At 36.3% G+C, this 19,943-nt stretch overlaps 1 protein-coding gene across 3 annotated transcripts in view; it reads right to left on the reverse strand.

Moving 5' to 3' along the window:
• The window catches only part of LOC107563628 (disco-interacting protein 2 homolog B-A-like), a 68,078-nt gene extending 53,051 nt beyond the window's left edge, over positions 1 to 15,027 (reverse strand). For all 3 annotated transcript variants that reach the window (XM_016248539.1, XM_016248538.1, XM_016248537.1), the window contains exon 1: positions 14,772 to 15,027. In XM_016248539.1, the coding sequence (XP_016104025.1) occupies positions 14,772 to 14,856 (85 nt within the window). In that variant the 5' untranslated portion in view covers positions 14,857 to 15,027. The remainder of the gene's footprint in view (positions 1 to 14,771) is intronic.
• Between the last annotated feature and the right edge of the window lie 4,916 nt (positions 15,028 to 19,943).

Here is a 19,943-nt window from a genome sequence, read left to right on the forward strand (position 1 = left end):
TGAATGGCTCAAGAAAAACTAAATTAAGGTTTTGGAGTGGCCAAGTCAAAGTCCAGACTTAAATCCGATTGAGATGCTTAAACAGTCCATTCATGCTCGAAAACCCTCCAATGTGGCTGAATGAAAACAATTCTGCAAAGAAGAGTGGGCCAAAATTCCTGTGAAAGACTCATTGCCATTTATCGCAAACGCTTGATTGCAGTTGTTGCTGCAAAGGGTGGCACAACCAGTTATTAGATTTAGGGGGCAATTACTTTTTCACGTAGTGCCAGGCAGGTTTGGACAGCTTTTTTCCCTTAATAAATTAAATCATAATTTCAAAACTGCAGCTTGTATTTACTCAGGTTATCTTTGTGTAATATTAAAATTTGTTTGATGATCTGAATCTTTTAAGTGTGACAAATATGCAAACAATTAAAAAAAAAAAACAGGAAGGGGGCAAAAACTTTTTCACACCACTGTAGCTCCGTTATACCACAACACTGACTTTCACTTATGGAGCAGCGTGATGGCACTTCCCCCGTACACACCCTGGTTCACATAGTGCCAGTAAAGGGAGGTTCAAGCAAAGCCTCATGGTATTTAATGAAGCATGTTAATAATTCAGGCTCAGCACCCTATAAGACCACAGCGATGCGACATTAACTATTCACAGCCAAAGAGCAGACTGGACCGGTTCCTTACACAACCCACGCTGAGGGAGCAGACCCAGTGGGCCCAGTACCAGGAGAAGAGGCTCTGGGTTTTTGTTTAAGGGAAAGGGAATCTGTGTGAAGTCTGGACATCTGATCATGTCCCATCTGTCTAAGCTTAGCGCTCGGTATAAATACGATTCTCCGACAAAGAAAGCTCTTTGTGGTTGATTCCAGTGAGGTCCCTCCTGAGGACAGATTGGAGGTAAAGTTTGACAAGCATGCAAACCTTGGTAGCACTTGGTCACATACGGTGGCCCAAAACGGGGCTTTTAGACATTTTTAGACACCTAAAAACGTCGGAATATTTGCATTTGATATGAAATATCAAACCAAATGAACTGTAAAGAAACGTGTCCAACAGTTTGTCTTCATTTGAACATCTGTATTTATTGTTTTATAGTTTAAAAACTTTTGCTTCTAGCAAACAAATGTCACTTGGTTTGATATTTTGTTATAAATTAAATGAAATTCATGTAATTTTAAGTGTTTAAATTTAAGAAACTTCATTTGATTATCCAACAAGTACGTGACAGACCTTTCCTCCATAAAATGTGTAACAAAGGGTCATTTACAGAAAAGAGGAACTGTGACGGTGTACTCGTGTTTAGGGTATCTGCACGCAAATAGTCTCAGCCACACAAAAACTGTCTATAGTCACCTGACCATATTGTTAAGTCAAGTCATTTTTATTTGTATAGCACTCTTCACAACCCATGTTTTCAAAGCAGCTTTACAGAAAATCATGTCTTAATGTTTTAAATGAAGAGCTTACATGACGCTGGATGTCAGCACATTTCAGAGCAAATCTCATATTTGATGACAGAATCATCATATTACACCTCAAAGTCAAAAGAAAAACAATTACATTTTGCATAAAGAAAATGAGGCCTAGTTTTAGTGAAGCGTTCTCATGAAAATTAAGCTTAATTTTTCCCACAAATTCTGATTACTGTAATGAAAAAAATCTAATTGTCAGCAATGAGTAAAGAAAATTTTTATATTAAAATATATTCAATTAAAACATGCATTAAAGGCAGTAGAAACAACTATGATGCAATTGTATATTATATATAAATTACATGCTTGTGTTTATAATAATTTATATATAATAGGGATGCTCCAATCGATCGGCCAGAGATCGTATCGGCCGTTAATCACATTTTATGGCTGATCGCAATTTGATGACGTGACGACATACATGATGCGTGGGAACATAAATGATTTGGCGCCGCAGTCATGTCATCGCCAATGTGGAAATGCTATGACGTTTCGAGAAACAATGAAAAATTTGCTATTTGTCATGTATGTTTTGCATGATGATATGATGAATGGATGTTTCATTTTTAACAGCAGATTCAGTGACGTTAGAGCTGAAGTGACTCTCAGAGCAGTTCTGGAGACGCTATTCATGTATTTATGTTGTCATTAGTGAGACGGCAGAGGCTAATATCACCGCAAGCGTCACGAGCATTTCAGTACGAGTACTACACAAAACCGCGCATCTGCGCCAATCATTAACACAGAGACAAGCAGAATTCATATTTAAACATGAATCGTTTTGCGGCTTAATATTTATAAATACTAGTGGGAGTGGGCTCACTTGTGTGTGTGTGTCAATACACGGACTCAATATGGGCTCTGCAATAACGTGATCGATGCCTACAGTCCACGCTGATAGCTGCTCCGGGTCAGTTTTTTATCTCCATCTCCTTTTATCTCCATAAACCTATATAGAGCAGTAGAGCTAATTCAGTGGCTGGAAATCGGTTTATCCTTTGGTTCCTCGTGCTTCCCCATCTTCATAGAGAACGCAGTTCATGGTTGCTCAGAGCACTTTGGAAAGAAGGTGGAAACGGCGCGGCCGCGATTTCCACGCATTTTTTTGATGCTGGGAGCAGAGAAATCTATATAGAGTGCCTTATTGTAGTAATATATTGTAGTAAAATATCGATATTTGGCACCAGATATCGATTCTTGTATCGCATGAAGAAGGACAACGCTATATCGCCATATGTCCCACCCCTAGCAGATATGAGCCTGTTGCCGATATATCGGTATCGGCGAATATGCCGCCGATATGTAATTTTTTTTTTTACAGAACATATAACGCAGACTAAATGCTTCCGAATGGTGTAATTACTTCGTTTGTCCAGCAGAGCGCGCTCCATTGTTTGCTACTGGCGACCCAGGTCAGTGTAGTGTAGAGATGGGTGGAGGAGTTCAAACTTCACCTGAGTCCGCTGCTTCAAATTATCCGCCCGCCACCCACCCGCACCTATATTTGATCGTCACATTACAATGATTGTAATTCTTAGTTTTGCATGATATGATGAATGGATGGCTTATTTTAACAGCAGATTCAGTGACGTTAGAGACTAGAGCTGATCTGAGCATCACAGCACGTGTCTGCGGCGCATTAAAGCCTGTGTTACGGCTAGGGATGTAACGATTACCAGTTTCACGATAAATCACGAGAGGAAATGGCGGAAGGCAGTGACAGCGCTCGGGAGATTTTTCAGCCATCTAAGAGGACCAAATCGGTGGTCTGGTCGTATTTTGGCTTTTACAAGAGTCCTGAAGGCAATTTAATCGAGGACGGTCACCCTGTCTGCAGATCTTGCAAGAAGAAAGTAGCTGCAAAAGGGGGAAACGCATCAAATTTGCTCAGTCATATTCGTGACCACCACCCAGTTATATATAGCGAATGCAAGGTAACTTTTACCTCAATACCAAAACTAACTGGGCAAATAATTGGACAAAAAATATTGATTAGAGATTAAATATTTCATGTGCGTGCAGCATTCAGTAATCCATCCGTTGTTGCAAATAAATATTTATTATTATTATTATTATTTTATTCAAATATTGTCTAATTGTGTCTTATTTACTATTAAACGTTTTCAAACTAAACTTGCTTACACTACCATCTTAAATCATATTTCTATCACAGGGTTAAAAAGCATCACAAGATCTCCTAACCGAAGATCACATGATCTTCAAGTGATTTATTATTATTATTATTATTATTATTAGGGCTTCATGTTAATGTTCATTTAATGTTTATGCTAAAAAAAGTGCATATAGCTGCTAATTGTATTAGTTGTTTGTTGATTTTCAAATATAAAACTTATTGGAATTTTTTTCTGTGTGTATCAGTTCTTTTTGAACGTTTTCATCTAATTTGAACAAAACCATGATAATATTGATAATCGTGATAACTTTGGTCACTATAATCGTGATTTTCATACCGTTACATCCCTAGTTACGGCCACCGGAGCTGATCGCAGCCATTCAGTCAATGTTGGTGTTTATACCGGCCGTGCCTCGGCCCAGAACTCATGCTTATCACATCGGTCACATCACATCGCACGGCGCGACAAAATACAATAGAACGCCGCTCGCTTCCAGTGTACGTAGAATAGAACCCATTATAATCAGTGATGTTGTCTACACTGGATGCAGTAAACTGATGCCTCGTTCTATTTATGACGTGTTGACACAAAGTTCAAATGATTTTCAACGGTCGCTTTGTCGCTAGAGGTCTGCAAGCCCGTCGGGTTCCAACGGGGCCCGCAATGATGAGTCAATTCCGGCCGGGCTCGGGCCATTGTTTTTTTTTTTTACAGATCGGGCTCGGGTCTGACTCGGGCTCATTTAGCTTCTCTACTTTTATTGTGCCCATATAAGCGCAGAACACACATAGGCTACTGTATGAAATGTTGTTATATTGACTATATTATAAATATTATACATCGCCTATACGCAACGCACATACGCACGCTTTAGCATACAGGTGACAGTAGACCGTGCAGAGCATCAGGAGGAAGTAGGAGCATGGGGAGTTACTAAAAGTTCCCAATGCATCGGGAAAAGCTAGATTTTGGAAGAGTTATATATTACATATTACGAGTTATATGTTATACATTAAGAGAAATATAATCACTTTGACATTACATACAAAACTGAACTATTTTAATAGCTGAAACAGTAGAATAGCTAGGGATGGGTATCGTTAAGGTTTTAATGGTATTACTACTCTTACCAATACTGCTTATCGATTCGGTACTTTAACGGTATTCTTATCTGTACTTTTTGTTTTTTATATATATATATGACAAATTAAGAGCTGAATTAACATTGCTTTATATTCTAAAATGTAAAATAAATATTTAATGAAACAAATATAAAACATCAATTTGTAAATGCACCGGTGTGCAGGCATTTTTTGTGTTTTATACATAAGATAAGATACAGTAAGAACATGAACAAAGAAACAAAGTAAAACAAACTGACAAATACAATAAAAGAAATGAAATAAACAGTGCTGTCATTTTTCCATGAAGTTCTACTAACATTACTGTTCAGGTAAGCAATAGCCTATAGTTTTCAGTGTATGTATTGATAGATTAATGCTTATTAAAGCTATAACATTATTCAGATTAAGAGCAGATTTGCATTTTGATGGCCCGAGCACCAGTTTGTCACTTTAAGACAATATATTGACACACATCGGATTATCTCCCAACTGTTCTCCTCCACTTACGACATAAACTGTGTTTAAGTAAATACTCTCCATTTTCAAATTTTTGCGTTAAGTTTGGGTTTTAGGGAGGACGAATGCGCACCGCTGTGAAGGGGAAGAAGTTGCGCAATACGAAACACAGCTAGTTTTTAATAGCATTAACTCATGTCTTCTTTTGTATAATCCTTAGAAGCCAAAATCGAAATAAAAAATGTAATTAGCTTAATAAAACCGCCACAAGCCTAAAGTGTAAGCAGATGTTTGAATGTTTAGTTCTCTCTTCTATCATAATTAAACAGGGCTTTCATGTTGCGCGTGCTGAAGCTCCTCCGCGAGAGCGCGATCTCGCTTCTGAATTGCGAATAGCAAAAATGCATCATAGACAAATGTTTGAAAAACAGGTGGCGACTCTGGTGAGATAGAAGTTGCACGATAATGTATATATAGCAATAATAAATGTATGTGTGTTTTATTCATTTTTCCAGTACTGATAGCAGAACCGTTAACGTCAGAGCTTATCGATACTCCGGTCTTTCATAATTTAGCCCCGGGACCAATTAAATACCGGGTTTCGGTACCCATCCCTAAGTATAGCTATAAGCTGTTTTGGGAGAAGGGGGGAAAACAAGACGGGCTCGGGCCAAGAATTCTGATGAGCTGTCGGACCCGGGCCGGGCTAGGGCCTGAGCGTCTCGGGTCAGGGCCGGGCTAGGGCCTATATTTGGGGCCCGTGCAGGGCTCTATTTGTCGCGTCCTGTTGCGGCGCAGACACTGTGTCAGCATAGTTTGTCAGTACAGTCAGTAACGTAGCAGATTGAAAAGTTAATATCTTTCTGCAGTCCAATAGACAGCAGTGCGGTGGTGGCTTGAGTCTGTTGAATGGTGATTTAACGCTACATTGTCACCTAGTTGGAGAGACTCAATGCTAAGTAAATAAACAATAATGTCCCAGTCTTTTACTCACAATGAGCTTATCATATTAGTTTGCTACATTACACATACAATGCAGAAAACATGGACGGAATCGCGGAATCCAGTCAAAAAAACGGAATTTACTGTATAACGCGGAATTTCATGGAATTTGTCTTATTTTTGATGAATAAATAAACAACAGGTCAGTACATACATATATATATATATTAGGGCTGGGCGCTATAGCTAAAAAATGTATCAATGATATAATGTTTCATATCATTCGGTATCGATTAGGCATGGGCCGATTACCGGTTTCAAGGTATACCGCGATTTGAAAATTTCAGTTTCAAAACTGCTAATATATTCCATTATACCGTTCCTGCGGTATGCACTGTTTTTCATGTCTCCTCAAAGACTGAAAGTGCAGGAATCCCTCAGGTTGAGTGCAGTGTGGAGAGTAACACGAACCTCCTCCTCCTGTTGGTGTGAGTGAGTGGTCAGTCACGTGTGTGTAGGATGGCCGAACTTAAGGAGCTGCCCCTGGAACTTACACAATCGGCAACCAGACGTTTATTTGTCTTATTGCAAGCAACTCGTCTCTGTTCTGGACTTGCACAAACTGCGTTGCAATGCAATCATTTTCCAAAATGTAATTTATGTGAAAATATGAAGTCTGTAAGCGCCCGTTAACACAGGCCAGAGACATTGAAGACAGACGCACAGAGAAAAATACTGTAGCAGGCAGATCACTCACTGTTCATGATGCACGAACTATTGGAAGAAAATCCTCAATATTGATTTGGGGGTTTATATGAATGTTTCTGAGGGGAACTAACTGTCTTCAGAAAAGTTTACGTGGTATTTTCTTTTCATCTCGTCTCTGTATAGTTAATATTAAAGCAGTGTTTCAGCACAGCGCAGCTTTGTTTACAGCGGTAACCAAGGAAACGCTGTATCTGGTGTTCCATGCGCGCCTCCTGCTGCATCTCATTCAGAGCTTCTGCTGTTTGTTTCGTTCAGGCATGTAGTATTTCACAAAGCTAGTCAGAACAGAACGTTCTTTTTTTGCTTCAAATTGGGTTATTATTAAATCAAATTATGTACATGAAATTATATAACTAAATGATATGAAATTATATAAATGATATGTATATGAATTATATAACTAAAATTAAATAACTGTAATTACAGATTTATTCAATCTAGTATTTTAGATTTAAAGATGTCAGTCTTTATTTTTCTTCTTTTTAGAAAACAAATCAAAGAAAAAATAACCAAATTCTACTGTTCCAAATATTCTGTATGTTGCTCAAAAACAAAATATATTGTGTTCAGCAGAAAAAAGTATTTTTTCCCCCAATCATTTAAAAATAACACATTTAAGAAACCGTGATATTTTGCTTAAGGTTATCATACCGTCAAAATCTCATACCGGCCCATGCCTAGTATCGATAATTATTGACTTTTTTATAATAACCTTTTTTAAAACAAAAAGCAATAGAAAAAAATCTTTAAATTTAACCATTTATAATTAACACAATATATTGAGACAAACAACTAATTTTTTTTTTTTTACAAACACAATAAAAGTTAAACAAATATCTAATTTCTAATGTTTTATATGCAGATTAAATAGGTCTTTATTGTATAGGTCTAATTGTCTCCCAAGGCCACAGGAGGGCACAATGAGCAAAATAATGCAGCACATTTAAATTGTCAACTCTATAAAAACATGCATTACGTCTAAATTAACTGAGACAAGATTATAAAACAAAAAAAAGCAGAATTACCTTAATGCTGGAAAGACCTTAAGTTATTTTATTTTTTTTACACTAGCCCATCATGTATCTAACCATCCAAGTGCACATTCGGCGTTAAGAGCTGTTAAGATTAAAACTTGCAACTCCGCAGTGAGTCAGTGTCATGGACATAGGACAGAGCAAGTGTAAATATCTTTTCTAGTATATATTTCCATCTTGTAATGCCGCTGTTTTAGGTTTATTTTTTTAAATATATAAATTATTTGTAATAGAGCAGACACTGTCTGACTTCGCGCCCTGCTGCGCTAAAAGTCTGTCTACACTTGACGCGATGGTTGCAAATCATTTGAACGTAGTATCAGTACAGTTCGTCATAAATAGAACGAGGCATCAGTTTACTGATGGGGATCGTGTCGCATCGCATGGCGCCGCGCCACATCCAGTGTAGACAACATTACTGGGTTCTATTGTCTTTTGTCGGATCACGCCACTTGCATCCGGTGTATACATGGTGTGAGTTTTTTTTAAAGGGGTCATATGATGCAATTTCAAGTTTTCCTTTCTCTTTGGAGTGTTACAAGCTGATTGTGCATAGATGCGCGAGAGAGAAAGACACATTACAGTGGAGTCAGCTGTCTTAACCGTGGCTTGTGTACTGCAAACACATATTCATCACTGTGTCTGTCACGAGACTCTGTTTCTTTTTCAGGCTCTGTCTTTACATTTATTTTGAAAGATGAAGCTCGCGATTATGGTAAGGGGCGTTACATTTCCGACGAGTGCTTGCGGTGCTCGGCCAATCACAATGCACTGAGTCAGCTGGCCAATCAGAGCAGACTGCGCTTGTCGGAAGGAGGGACTTTGTAGAAAACAAAGCGTTTGAGAGAAGCGGGGCATAGAGGACTTACAATAATGTACAGTATTTGAAAAATAATGTGTTTTTTGAACATTAAAGCATGTCAACATATTTTATTACACCAAATACACAAAAATAATGATCTTTAAAAAAAGCATCATATGACCCCTTTAATGGGTTATGTTATAGCTCTGCTTGTTTTTAATTTTTTTATGAAATATCTGTATTGACTGCATGATCATATCATTGTATTATTTACTGCCATGTGAGCCACAAAGTAAAGCTTGACGAGCCACATGAGGCTCGCGAGCCATGCAATGAGTAACACTGGCTTAATCCAAATCAATGCATAAACTTAATCGTGTTTAGAAAAGTCTAAAACTGTTGATGGGATGCCTCATTTGGTAAGGAGGCCATAGGGTGGATGACCGCATACAAACACACGCTTGCAGACTGAGTCGAGTGTTTTCCCTGCCATTATATTAGGGGAGTGGCCCACCCCCCTTGAAGGTCAAGTTAATTTTATTTAATTATATTTTCTCTAGTGCGCCAGATCACAACAGAAGTCATTTAAAGTTACCGTTCTTATAGAACATGTCTATACCTTGTTCTTTTATTAAACAATCTAAATAGCCTTATGTTATTTATCGTATTTACACGACGGCATGTCATTTCGGTCTCTATGTTATGGTCGCGCTCTCTGTATCACGCACAGCGGAGTTCCGCCCCGATGCGCGAGTGCACACACACACACACACACACACACACGTGAGCACACTCTCACTAGTATTTGTAAATATTAAGCCGCAAAACGACTATTTAAATATGAATTCTGCGTGTCTGTGTTAATGAATGGCGAAGACGCGCGGTTTTGTTTACTACTCGTACTGAAGCACGCGTGGCACCCATTGAGGCAGTTTATTGTTCAGTAGAATGTACGTAATAGGCTACTAAGTACTAAAATTATTAAAACCTTCTTTTTAAGGAATAATCATACAGTATTTCTTCAATGTTTTAATTGTAATTTTAAATTACCTTTATTTTCCAAAAAATAAAACGTGTTTGATTTTCATTACTTAAAAGATAGATTAAATTAATATTTAATGCTTTAAAAAATGTAAATACACAACACAGAATTTCTGAGCAAAAAATCATAAGGCTATTGTAAGAATAAATTAAACTTGTTTTTATGCTTTCAAATAATTAGACATGCTAAAACAGAATTTGGTAACAATAAAACATAAGGTTGGAAAAAATAAAAAATTTCATAGGGCCCTAAACATGTAATTTTTGTTAAACTTTTAATAAATTTATGTTAAATTGTTTAAGTTTCTTGATTTTAATTAATTAGACATGCTTTTTGATTAATACAATTTAATTAAACCATTAAAAAAAAGTCCAGAAGAAAAAACAAAAAAAACCCGAGACGGTCATTTGGGACACAAAAGTTTCAGTTGAAAGCTTCAAATGCCAGTTCAGATCAAAACCACCATAGTACAGATCAGCTCAATGGTACCTATTGTTACTACGATCACTACAACCCTGCAGAATTAGGTCATTATGTAGGAGATCATTTGGACAGTCTTTTCACTGTAAAAAGCCCCAGTAGAGCATGGTAATGGGAAATATCTCTATCCTCCAAGGTCAATATGTGCCCTTGTGGAAACCACGCATGGATCCAGAAATAAGGGACAGACGCAAGAGATGGCAACAGCACAAACACCTTATACACAGCAATTCAGAAACCAGGGTTCGTACAGTTTCAGACCAGTGCATTTACAGAAGTTTTCCAGACATTCATGTTTTTTTTTTAAATCATTATAGAGACCTATGGTTCAGATTTCAATTAGGATGTCAGGAAAATAGGCCTAAACATTTATAGCTACTTAGTGTACAAATGTTTCTAACAAGACTATTCGTGGGCAGACTTAGTGCTGATTTGCAGGCGAGTTTTACTCTATATGTAGCCAAAGCAATATTTTAGAGCAAAGCAAAACAAACATAAAACATATTTATGATTTCCAAGTCTTCCTATAGGATATGGGTTTTAATTTAATGTTTAAATTTAAAATCACATTAACCAGTGTCATTAAATTAAAATTTAAGTGAGTGTAGAATGTTTGTAAAGGTCATTTTAGGCCTGTGTGAATCATTAAAAGTTTTGATTTTGACCGTGGCTTCCAACAATTATGAAAACACAAATGAATAAGACAATTATTGCACTGCCTTGTGTTCCTTTCTTTCATCCGTGATTAAAAGCCCAAACTTAACGTCCAAATCATTAGTTAGCCAAGTATTAGTTTCTGCCATGGTTGGTATCGAGAACTGTGAAATTTCACTGGATCTAAAATTTTGATTTCATAAAAGTTTGGCCATATCGCCCACTCCTAATAGTTTAATAATCATGACTACTGAATATTGACCAAATAATCTTGATAATGACTTTTGCCATAATCGAGCAGTCCTAGGTCATTTGAATGTAAAATGAGCATGCACAATCAAATATCCAAATACAACTTATCTGCTAATCTGATTAAAATGATTAATGTGCTTGTGCTGAATTTAGGTGTATTTTGATTGGTCAGTGAGCAGTGATTCATTTGAGTCATATCTGTAGGAACTAGTCAGCCCAAGTGCGAGAGAGAGAGAAAAAGAGATGGCGCAAGCAGAGGAAAAGCAGGGACATGACTGTGAGACGCTAGTGGGGAGGTGACTGTCCAGTAGAGGTCTTCAGGTCCCAAGGTTCGACCCGAGTAAGTTCGGGTCCAAAACTAAAAAAGTACCTCGGACACGGGTCAGGTTCGGTATTAGCGGCCTCGGATCTCGGATAATTTAAAATAAACATGCTTTTTCCCTATTTGGACCCGAATTCTTTTAAACTATCCCGAATGCGTAGGCTACTTTCACTTTTGTGTTAAGTAAGGAACGCACATAGAAAAGGGGCATAGGCTACGTTTGTAACCTCGCACACAGAAATCATCTTATAGATCCAGCAGGAAAATCCACTCGCTTCATTATGCTGCCTGTTCATGCAGGGCTTTTCATTTTTTTATGCAGAAGCCTTTCGCTGGAGATCAGGTTGCAGACAACACTAGCGAATCCATGAATTATTAGGCTATCGATTTATTTTTTATCAAACTATCACGTTTATTTTTTAAATCCACTGGTCACAATTGAAAGCCAAGCTCAAAAATAACTTGTATCCATCAGGCAGGCACTAACAGCCTATAAAGTATCCTAATAATAAATTGAATAAATGTTAAATAAATCAAAGTAATGGCGAAGCGGCCAAATCATTTAGCTGGACACCGCAATTTTTCCTGAATCCTGATTTGACTGTGGGGCTGCAGGCTGTACACACGTCAATGCCGTTTACGTTCGGGTCCAGTCGGGTTTGAAATTAAATGCTGTCGGGTCGGGTCGAGTCGGACTCGGGTCTAATTTCATCGGGTCTGTCTCGGATCGGGTTTTTCTTTAAAAAAAATAATAATTTATGCACATCGGGGTTCGGGTAAGAAGTGATTCCAGGCAAATTTGGGTTGGGTACAGATTTTAGGACCCGAGAAGACCTCTACCGTCCAGAGAGGTGACAGCCAAGACTGGCAGCTGCTCCTATAGGAAGAGGGGGTGAGGGAGTCTGCAACCACCCTCCAATTGACCAAACACTCCAGATCCCTCACCTGCCCCAAGGGCACTAAAAGCCCTCCACTAAACACACCAAGAGCTTTCATGTTGTTTTCACACACTTTCAAAAGTCACAGACCTCTAGTTCACATGCAAAACAGTGGTTTAAGACACAGTTCATCCAAAAATGAACATGATTTCCTCACCCTCATGTCATTGCAAAGCCGTATGACTTTCTTGTTCCAACATTTGGGTAAACTATTCCATTACATTCTTTTGCACTCAGCAAACATTTTATAGTGTGGCTGAATGACCGACAAAAAAAAAAAAAAAAAAAAACCTGGCTCAATGGTCATCAGTACTTATATGGTCATAATTGATAGTATATAATCATACGGTCATAAAATGTTGTGTTACTCCGGTAACAGTTTCTATGGCTGGTTTTCTTGATAAGCAGCTGCACACATCAACAAGCTGTTTGAGAGTGTGGCCCACACTCTAAATGCTTCCAGTTGTGTAACACTATTACTAAGCTGAAAACCAACACATCTCCCCCACATAGTGCGCTCTGACAGAGTGAATGAGTACAGCGTCACTGCTTTTCACAGACGGATGACAGGACGGTAAGAAGATACATGACGGTGCATGAAACACCATCGCTGTGATGTCATGAACACTGAATGAACTTCTAAACCCTGTGAATAGACAGAATGGCTGATCTATCACACAAAAATGCTATAATATAATAATAATATCATTATCACATTGGTCACAACGTTAAACATTTAGTATCACAAAAAGGCTCTTTAAGACAAGTTTTATGTATGGTCTTAGAGATTCAAACGTTTAGGGTCAGTACAATTTTTTTTAATGAAGTAATACTTTTATTCAGCAAGGATACAATAAATTGATCAAAAGTGACAGTAAAGACATTTATAGTGTTACAAAAGATGTCTGTAATACTGTTCTTCTGAACTTCATATGCATCAGAGCATCCTGGAAAAAACGTACCATGGTTTCCACAAAATTATTAAGCAGTACAACTAGTTTCAGCATTGACAAAGGTTTATGAGCACCAAATCAGCATATTAGACTGATTCCTGTAGGATCATGCGACACTAAAGACTGGAGTAATGATGCTGAAAATTCAGCTTTGCCATCACGGGAATAAATTACATTTAAAAAATATATTAAAATATATATATTTTTAAAATAAATAAAATATCAAAATATTTCTGTTTTTAGTGTGTTGTGTGTCAAATGCAGCCTTGGTGAGCATAAGAAATTTCTTTCAAAAAACATTACAAAAATCTTACAGACCCCAAATGGTTGTGTATACATCCTCTACAATATCCAAAAATTATAGTCTTCCATTAAATGCATTGCATAACTGTACAGTCAAGTGTCAATGTCAACCAAGAAGTCTGGCGATAGAGATATTTAAAACTATTTATAAACTACATGTAAAACTACATGAATGAACTAAAGTAGTGACTGATAAGTAATACTAAGTAATAATGAGGTCCCTAAGCTGACTAAGAGTCTGTAAAGGCTGAAAGTATAGTTTACAAGAATTAAACAACGGTAATATCAAATTGGATAATCATCATTTTACAATAATGACTAAAGGGAGAGAGGAAATGTCTACAGAAAAGGTGTGTTTGACAGATATGTGTGTGCAAACAGGAGTACAGCAAAAATAGACCAACGTTGCCATTGCGTTTCGCATTCGAGTCCAGACACACACTGACAGCAAAAGTGATGCCCCTTTAACAACGTCTCCAGATGAAAACAAATGGCTTTGAGAACAACAAAGATCATAACATACATAAATCCATATGCACTTGATGTGTCTCTGTACTACGGTATTGTGTCTAGCATTACTGTCAAGGGCTCTGTTTTCTTTGCGGTCTAGATCAGCGAACAAACAATAGTCTCGGTCTCTTGAGGTGAAATTAACGGCTGGATGCAGCAGCATTGCTATTCGACTTCATTCACGTTCGGTTCTTTCATTTACACCCGTTTAAAAGCACGTTTGAGAAAGGAAAATTCATCATTTCTGCCGACACACTCTGGCTGTGTCTCGAAACCTAGTAAGCTGCCTACCTAGACAGCATGTCTGGGCATCACAGGCGTGTTCGGAACATTAGAAACTGCATTTTGGACAAGCAGACATTCTCTCTAGGTAGGCAGCTCACTAGTTTTTAAGACACAGCCTGTCTGAAACGAAATTCTCTGAATGGAAACCGAGGACGTTCAAACATTAACACAAAACAATAGACAGCCATCTATTTGAGCTTAATTATGTGTCTGTTATAGCGCCATACGACTGTGGGATTTAAATATTAGGTTAATATTATTAGCATTATTAAGGCTGAGGCGATAACTCCATCTCTTACCTTCAGACAGCTCGAGCTCCAACTCCGCCAACTGCTCTCTAACCTCTTTCGGTAGAGCTGCCAAATCCACACCGCGGTCTGCCATCGTCGTGAAAATACGCTGAAGTTGTTTTAAGTGTAATGAAATGCGTTTCGAAAGCCAAAAATCCTCCCGTCAAGACTGAGGACATGAATTAAAAGGTGAGAAACAATCCATCCGGACAACTACTCCTTCCGCCATGCTGTGAGAACTCACCAACGGCACTGTGCGGTCACGTGATCGCGTTTACCTCCTGTGTGTAATCAATGCCACCCCCAAACACACACACACACACACACACATCCGAGACGGCACGCATGCGCCCTCTAGCGGCAACACGACAGGTTGCAATACCACCATGGACATGTACTATGCTGCTATGTACTATATACATAGTCTATCAAACTGTACCATTGTACCACCACAGCACTTTTACCTTCAAAAACTTGTTGGTTCATAAGAAAAATTATTTGTTAATACATCTAAATATAATATAATAATATATAATAAATATACATTTTATTCATAAGAAAAATTATTTGTTAATACATCTAAATATAATATAATAATATATAATAAATATACATTTTAAAAATGGATTTGTGTATTTATTTTAATTTTTAAATATAATATTAAATTGTATGTATATTTTACAAAATAAGACTATTATAGTCTTTGGTGCATAAGAAACAGTACATGTTAATACATCAAATTAATACATATATTTTTTATTTTAATATAGTTATGTATAATTTTTATTTATTTTAATACATATCATTATACATAATATATTATTACTGATACGTTTATATTACTGATATTTAAATCATATTGTATGTATATTTTATAATATAAGACCAATATATAAAAAACATTATTATTTCTTTAAATATAGTTATGTATTTTATTTTTAAATTAAATATTTTGCATATATAGGTAGATTATTACTACTTTGAGTGAGTTATTTTATATTATCGATATTCAATATGTTGTATATATTTTTATAAAAATTATTGTATATTTTTATTAAATAGGTTGAATCTAAAAATAAATTTTCCATAAAATTTTGAAACCATATATTACCATTAACATGTAAGTCACACTTCCAAACTTTTGGTATCACAAAAAAAAGCCCTGGATGTACTCAAAAATATTTTCAGAATTTTAGTTTAGTGGACCAATAAATCTCTAAATTACAAGAATCAAACTCTGCCCAATTATATTATATTAAAACAAAATTATAAAGAATTACATAAAACATTTTAAGTATGTACAATCTTTCATTGTGCCTAAATAAGACTAGAAACTTTTGTTTTGTTTTTCATTTAATCAAAACTGCAGCACTGTGTTCAGAGTATTTCACTTCAACATGCATGAAAAACTGTCAAATATATATAGTACACATATGTACATTACAAGGACAATTCCAACAACTATCAGTCCAACATGGAGTGAGGTTATTTCCCATTAAAGACATACACTTAACGCATTTTTTTCCACAATATCCTTTTTTTCCTTTAGCCTATAAGATCATCCTATTCTAAATGACTTTTGTTTTGTTCAATCTATCTCAGGGAAACTGCATTCAATTTGACTTGCATGAACTAATTCCATAATAAATTAATTGTGCATTATGTTGGAATTATGGATCATTAAAGTCCATCAAGACAGAAACCTGGTACAACTTTAAAGTGATTATCAGTAAAGGGGGGAATCAGGCATTCGTATTCATCTATACAAATCAAAATAACTACAAATATTTGAGTAAGTGTTAGACGAACAAAAATAGAATGAGAAAACACACACACAAAGATTTATTATAACAGGTCATTTGTATAGTCCTGGCAGCGTATGAAAAAACGAAATCTTAGAAAAAGTGCCAGTGAAGCTAAAAATTCTCCATTCTGCTCATTTCAGATCAACAATCCTCTAAATGGGTTTGGCTTAATGACTACAGTACCAGCAGATGATATAACAGAAACGCCAGGGTCAACACTTTAACCAGGAGTCATTTGTGAGATATCGGTTAACCTTGATATGCTATTTAAAAGTGTAGCTGACAATCTCTTGAGACACTGAACTGAAAAAAAGGAACCCAAAATGTCTTTAAGTGCATTCTGACAGGCCTATATACATTTTGGACTGTGTTAATGCAGCATTACAAGCTGTAGATAACAACAGAAAATGAAAGAAAATTCAAGTTACATACATTGAGCAACAACAGTACATCTTAGTCCCTTGATTACATGCTGCCTTATTTTTTAAAAGTGTCTGATATTGCATAAAATGACCATGTGTTTGGATAAACATCTTAGTACAGATAAAAGCATTCAAACAACAGTAGAATTGGATACTCTGCTCCCTGCAGTCTTTCTAGTTACATGTAATAGCACCCTATTACATGCAGGTGGCAGTATAGTATGCTTAAAATTAAGGGCAGTGCTCTCTTGCTGTTTGAAAATTATTAAAGGCATTACTGTTAATGAATTACCCCAGGTCTGATGATACAGATACAAAGCTTTTAACATCTCCTGACAGATGCCTGAATATCGCTATGTGACCAGTCGGCTCAGCGACATGGAGTGAGGTTAACCTACAAGAGGCACTCATGTGATTCATAAGGCGGAATCCTCATCTCTTCTAATTGTTTATGATGGATTGTGTATGTTAATGTGTTGATAAGCAATAAGAGAAACAAATAGTGTTACAAAGGATTGTGATATCAACCATAACAGTCAAGTAATCGTGAAAGTGATTGAATGGGAGGGTAGAGGCACTAGGGCTGTATTTCTGTAAATTGAGCAGAGTACTATGGAAGCCAATTTCTGCCACATAAGAAAAAAAAATCATGCTTTGGTAAATCATATTTATTACATAAATAGTCAATAAATAGTATGACATAATTATCATATAAAGAGTCAAAATTGTGAGATACAAAGTCATAATGAGATAAAAAGTCTTTCATGAGAAATTGACAAGTCAAAATTGTAAATAATTGTCAATAATGACAGTAAAAATAATGACATACTAAGTTATCGTTACGAAAGAAAAGGTAAAATTATGGAAAAAAAACTAAATTATGATTTTTTTCTTATTTTTGACTTTATAAGTTCTGATTTCTGTCATAATTAGTTTGATAGAGTTTTTATCAATTTCATTTTTTTGGTAAATTTGTACTTTTATCTTATGAATTTTTATGACATACTAAGTCGTAATTTGGAGAAACTTTTTTTTTTAAGAAATGTATTTTCTTATTTTCGAATTTTTGTCACAAGTTCCACTTGTGTACTTTTTATTTCATAATTCAAATACTTATGGCATAATTATGACTTTTTTGTTCTGTTTTCTACTTTTTAATCTCATAATTATGTCATACTTTTATGTCATATTTTTTATGTTTTATGGCAAAGGCAATTTAATTTAAATAACTATTTACTACAACCAGAGTTGTAGTAAATAGTGCTATATCATAGTCATCTCATAGTCTAAACCAGAGTTGATCTCATAATGACTTAGTGTATCTAATAATATTGACATTTTATGTAACAATTATTTAACTTTTTTTTTTCTATTATGTGGCGGAACGAGATTCCATAAAGAATACAACAGCAGGGTTTATCTCACAAGTTGTAAAAGTTAGATAATAACTAATAAAAACAGAAAAAGGCAGGGCAAAAAATTCTAAGACTACGTAGAGCCTTAATAATTCATGGCCAGCTTAACTCAATCTAAAGCTGAATTAAAAACATTGTGATCACAGGGAAAGGAAATGGTATAATTTAGGACAGCTAACACATAGATTTCTCAAGACTCTGGACCGGGCACAATGGTCCTGATTAAAATTAATCATACATAATGACCTCACACAGTATGCTGTTTGCAGTTTCTGAGTTTGTTGTACACAATAAAACAATGATAGGACCAAACAAAACGACAACTATGAGGTTCCATAGCCCAAACTGAACGCAATGTGCCAATACAATACAGTTTATATATAGCAAAAAGTTTGCATGCTAACAAGGCAGTCTTAGTGTATCAGTCCTTAACAAGCTGCTATTTTCCTTTGTACATTACTGTACACCCACACGAGAAGCACACATGCACACGTTGATTATGAATGTATATATCAGGTTAAAAATGAGGTAAGATGAGCGAGGGTCAGATAAGGGGGATGGCCACCTGAAAACTAAAAAACCTGCTCTAAAATAGCAAGGTAGAAGATCCTACAGAACATTAAAGCATCATGTTTATCTTAAACACACACACACACACACACACTTACTAATACATTATATATTCTTATATATATATATATATATATATATATATATATATATATATATATATATATATATATATATATATATATATAAGTATTGCAGTATTGCAGTCTTCAGTGTCACATGATCCTTCAGAAATCATTATAATATGTTGAATTGGTGTTCAAGACACATTTCTTATTATTATAAATGTGTGTGTGTGTGATGTTTTTACAGTCACCGTCACCACGTCTTGCATGATCAGGAAGTTGATAAGCGCTTCTGCATTCCGATGAACCACTTATGGCTGAACCAGGCTCTCTACACAGTGTGCAACAGCTCCCTGTCTGAATATGGGGTTTTGGGTAAGAATCACCTTGCTCAATTTGCATCTGGTTATCAATCAGCGTGCACAAAAAAAAAATTCTAAGGTATTCCTTGTTTTTGATATCTGTAAAATTACCTCCAGAAATGACCAGCCTGTACAGAACAAACTGCTCCGAATATTCAGCAGCACATCTATATGTCATCGCAACTTCGAGATGCAGCCTGCATGTGTGTGTGTGTCTGTGTGTGAATTATTGTGCACACGTACACATACACAGAGTGCACAGTCACGGTTTAGGCAATGTCCTTATTGCAGCGTGTGTCTGTGGGGATACATTTAATGACAGGAAGTGCTTTGCAGTCCTACAGCCAGTGGAGGAGCAGAAGGAAGTTGAAGGAAGGAGCAGGATGCAAATGAGAGCATGGTTTGGAGTCCAGACCCCGTAGTCTATGGCATAGTGAACGACAAACTCCTTACGTCTCTCTCTGTACAGAGGGGGAAAATATTTATTTGATCCCCTGCTGATTTTGTAAGTTTGTCCACTTACAAAAAAAATGAAGGGTCTG

This window comes from Sinocyclocheilus grahami, unplaced genomic scaffold, assembly GCF_001515645.1.
Source record: "Sinocyclocheilus grahami isolate Dianchi unplaced genomic scaffold, SAMN03320097.WGS_v1.1 scaffold884.1, whole genome shotgun sequence".
NCBI classification, from domain to species: Eukaryota; Metazoa; Chordata; class Actinopteri; order Cypriniformes; family Cyprinidae; genus Sinocyclocheilus; species Sinocyclocheilus grahami.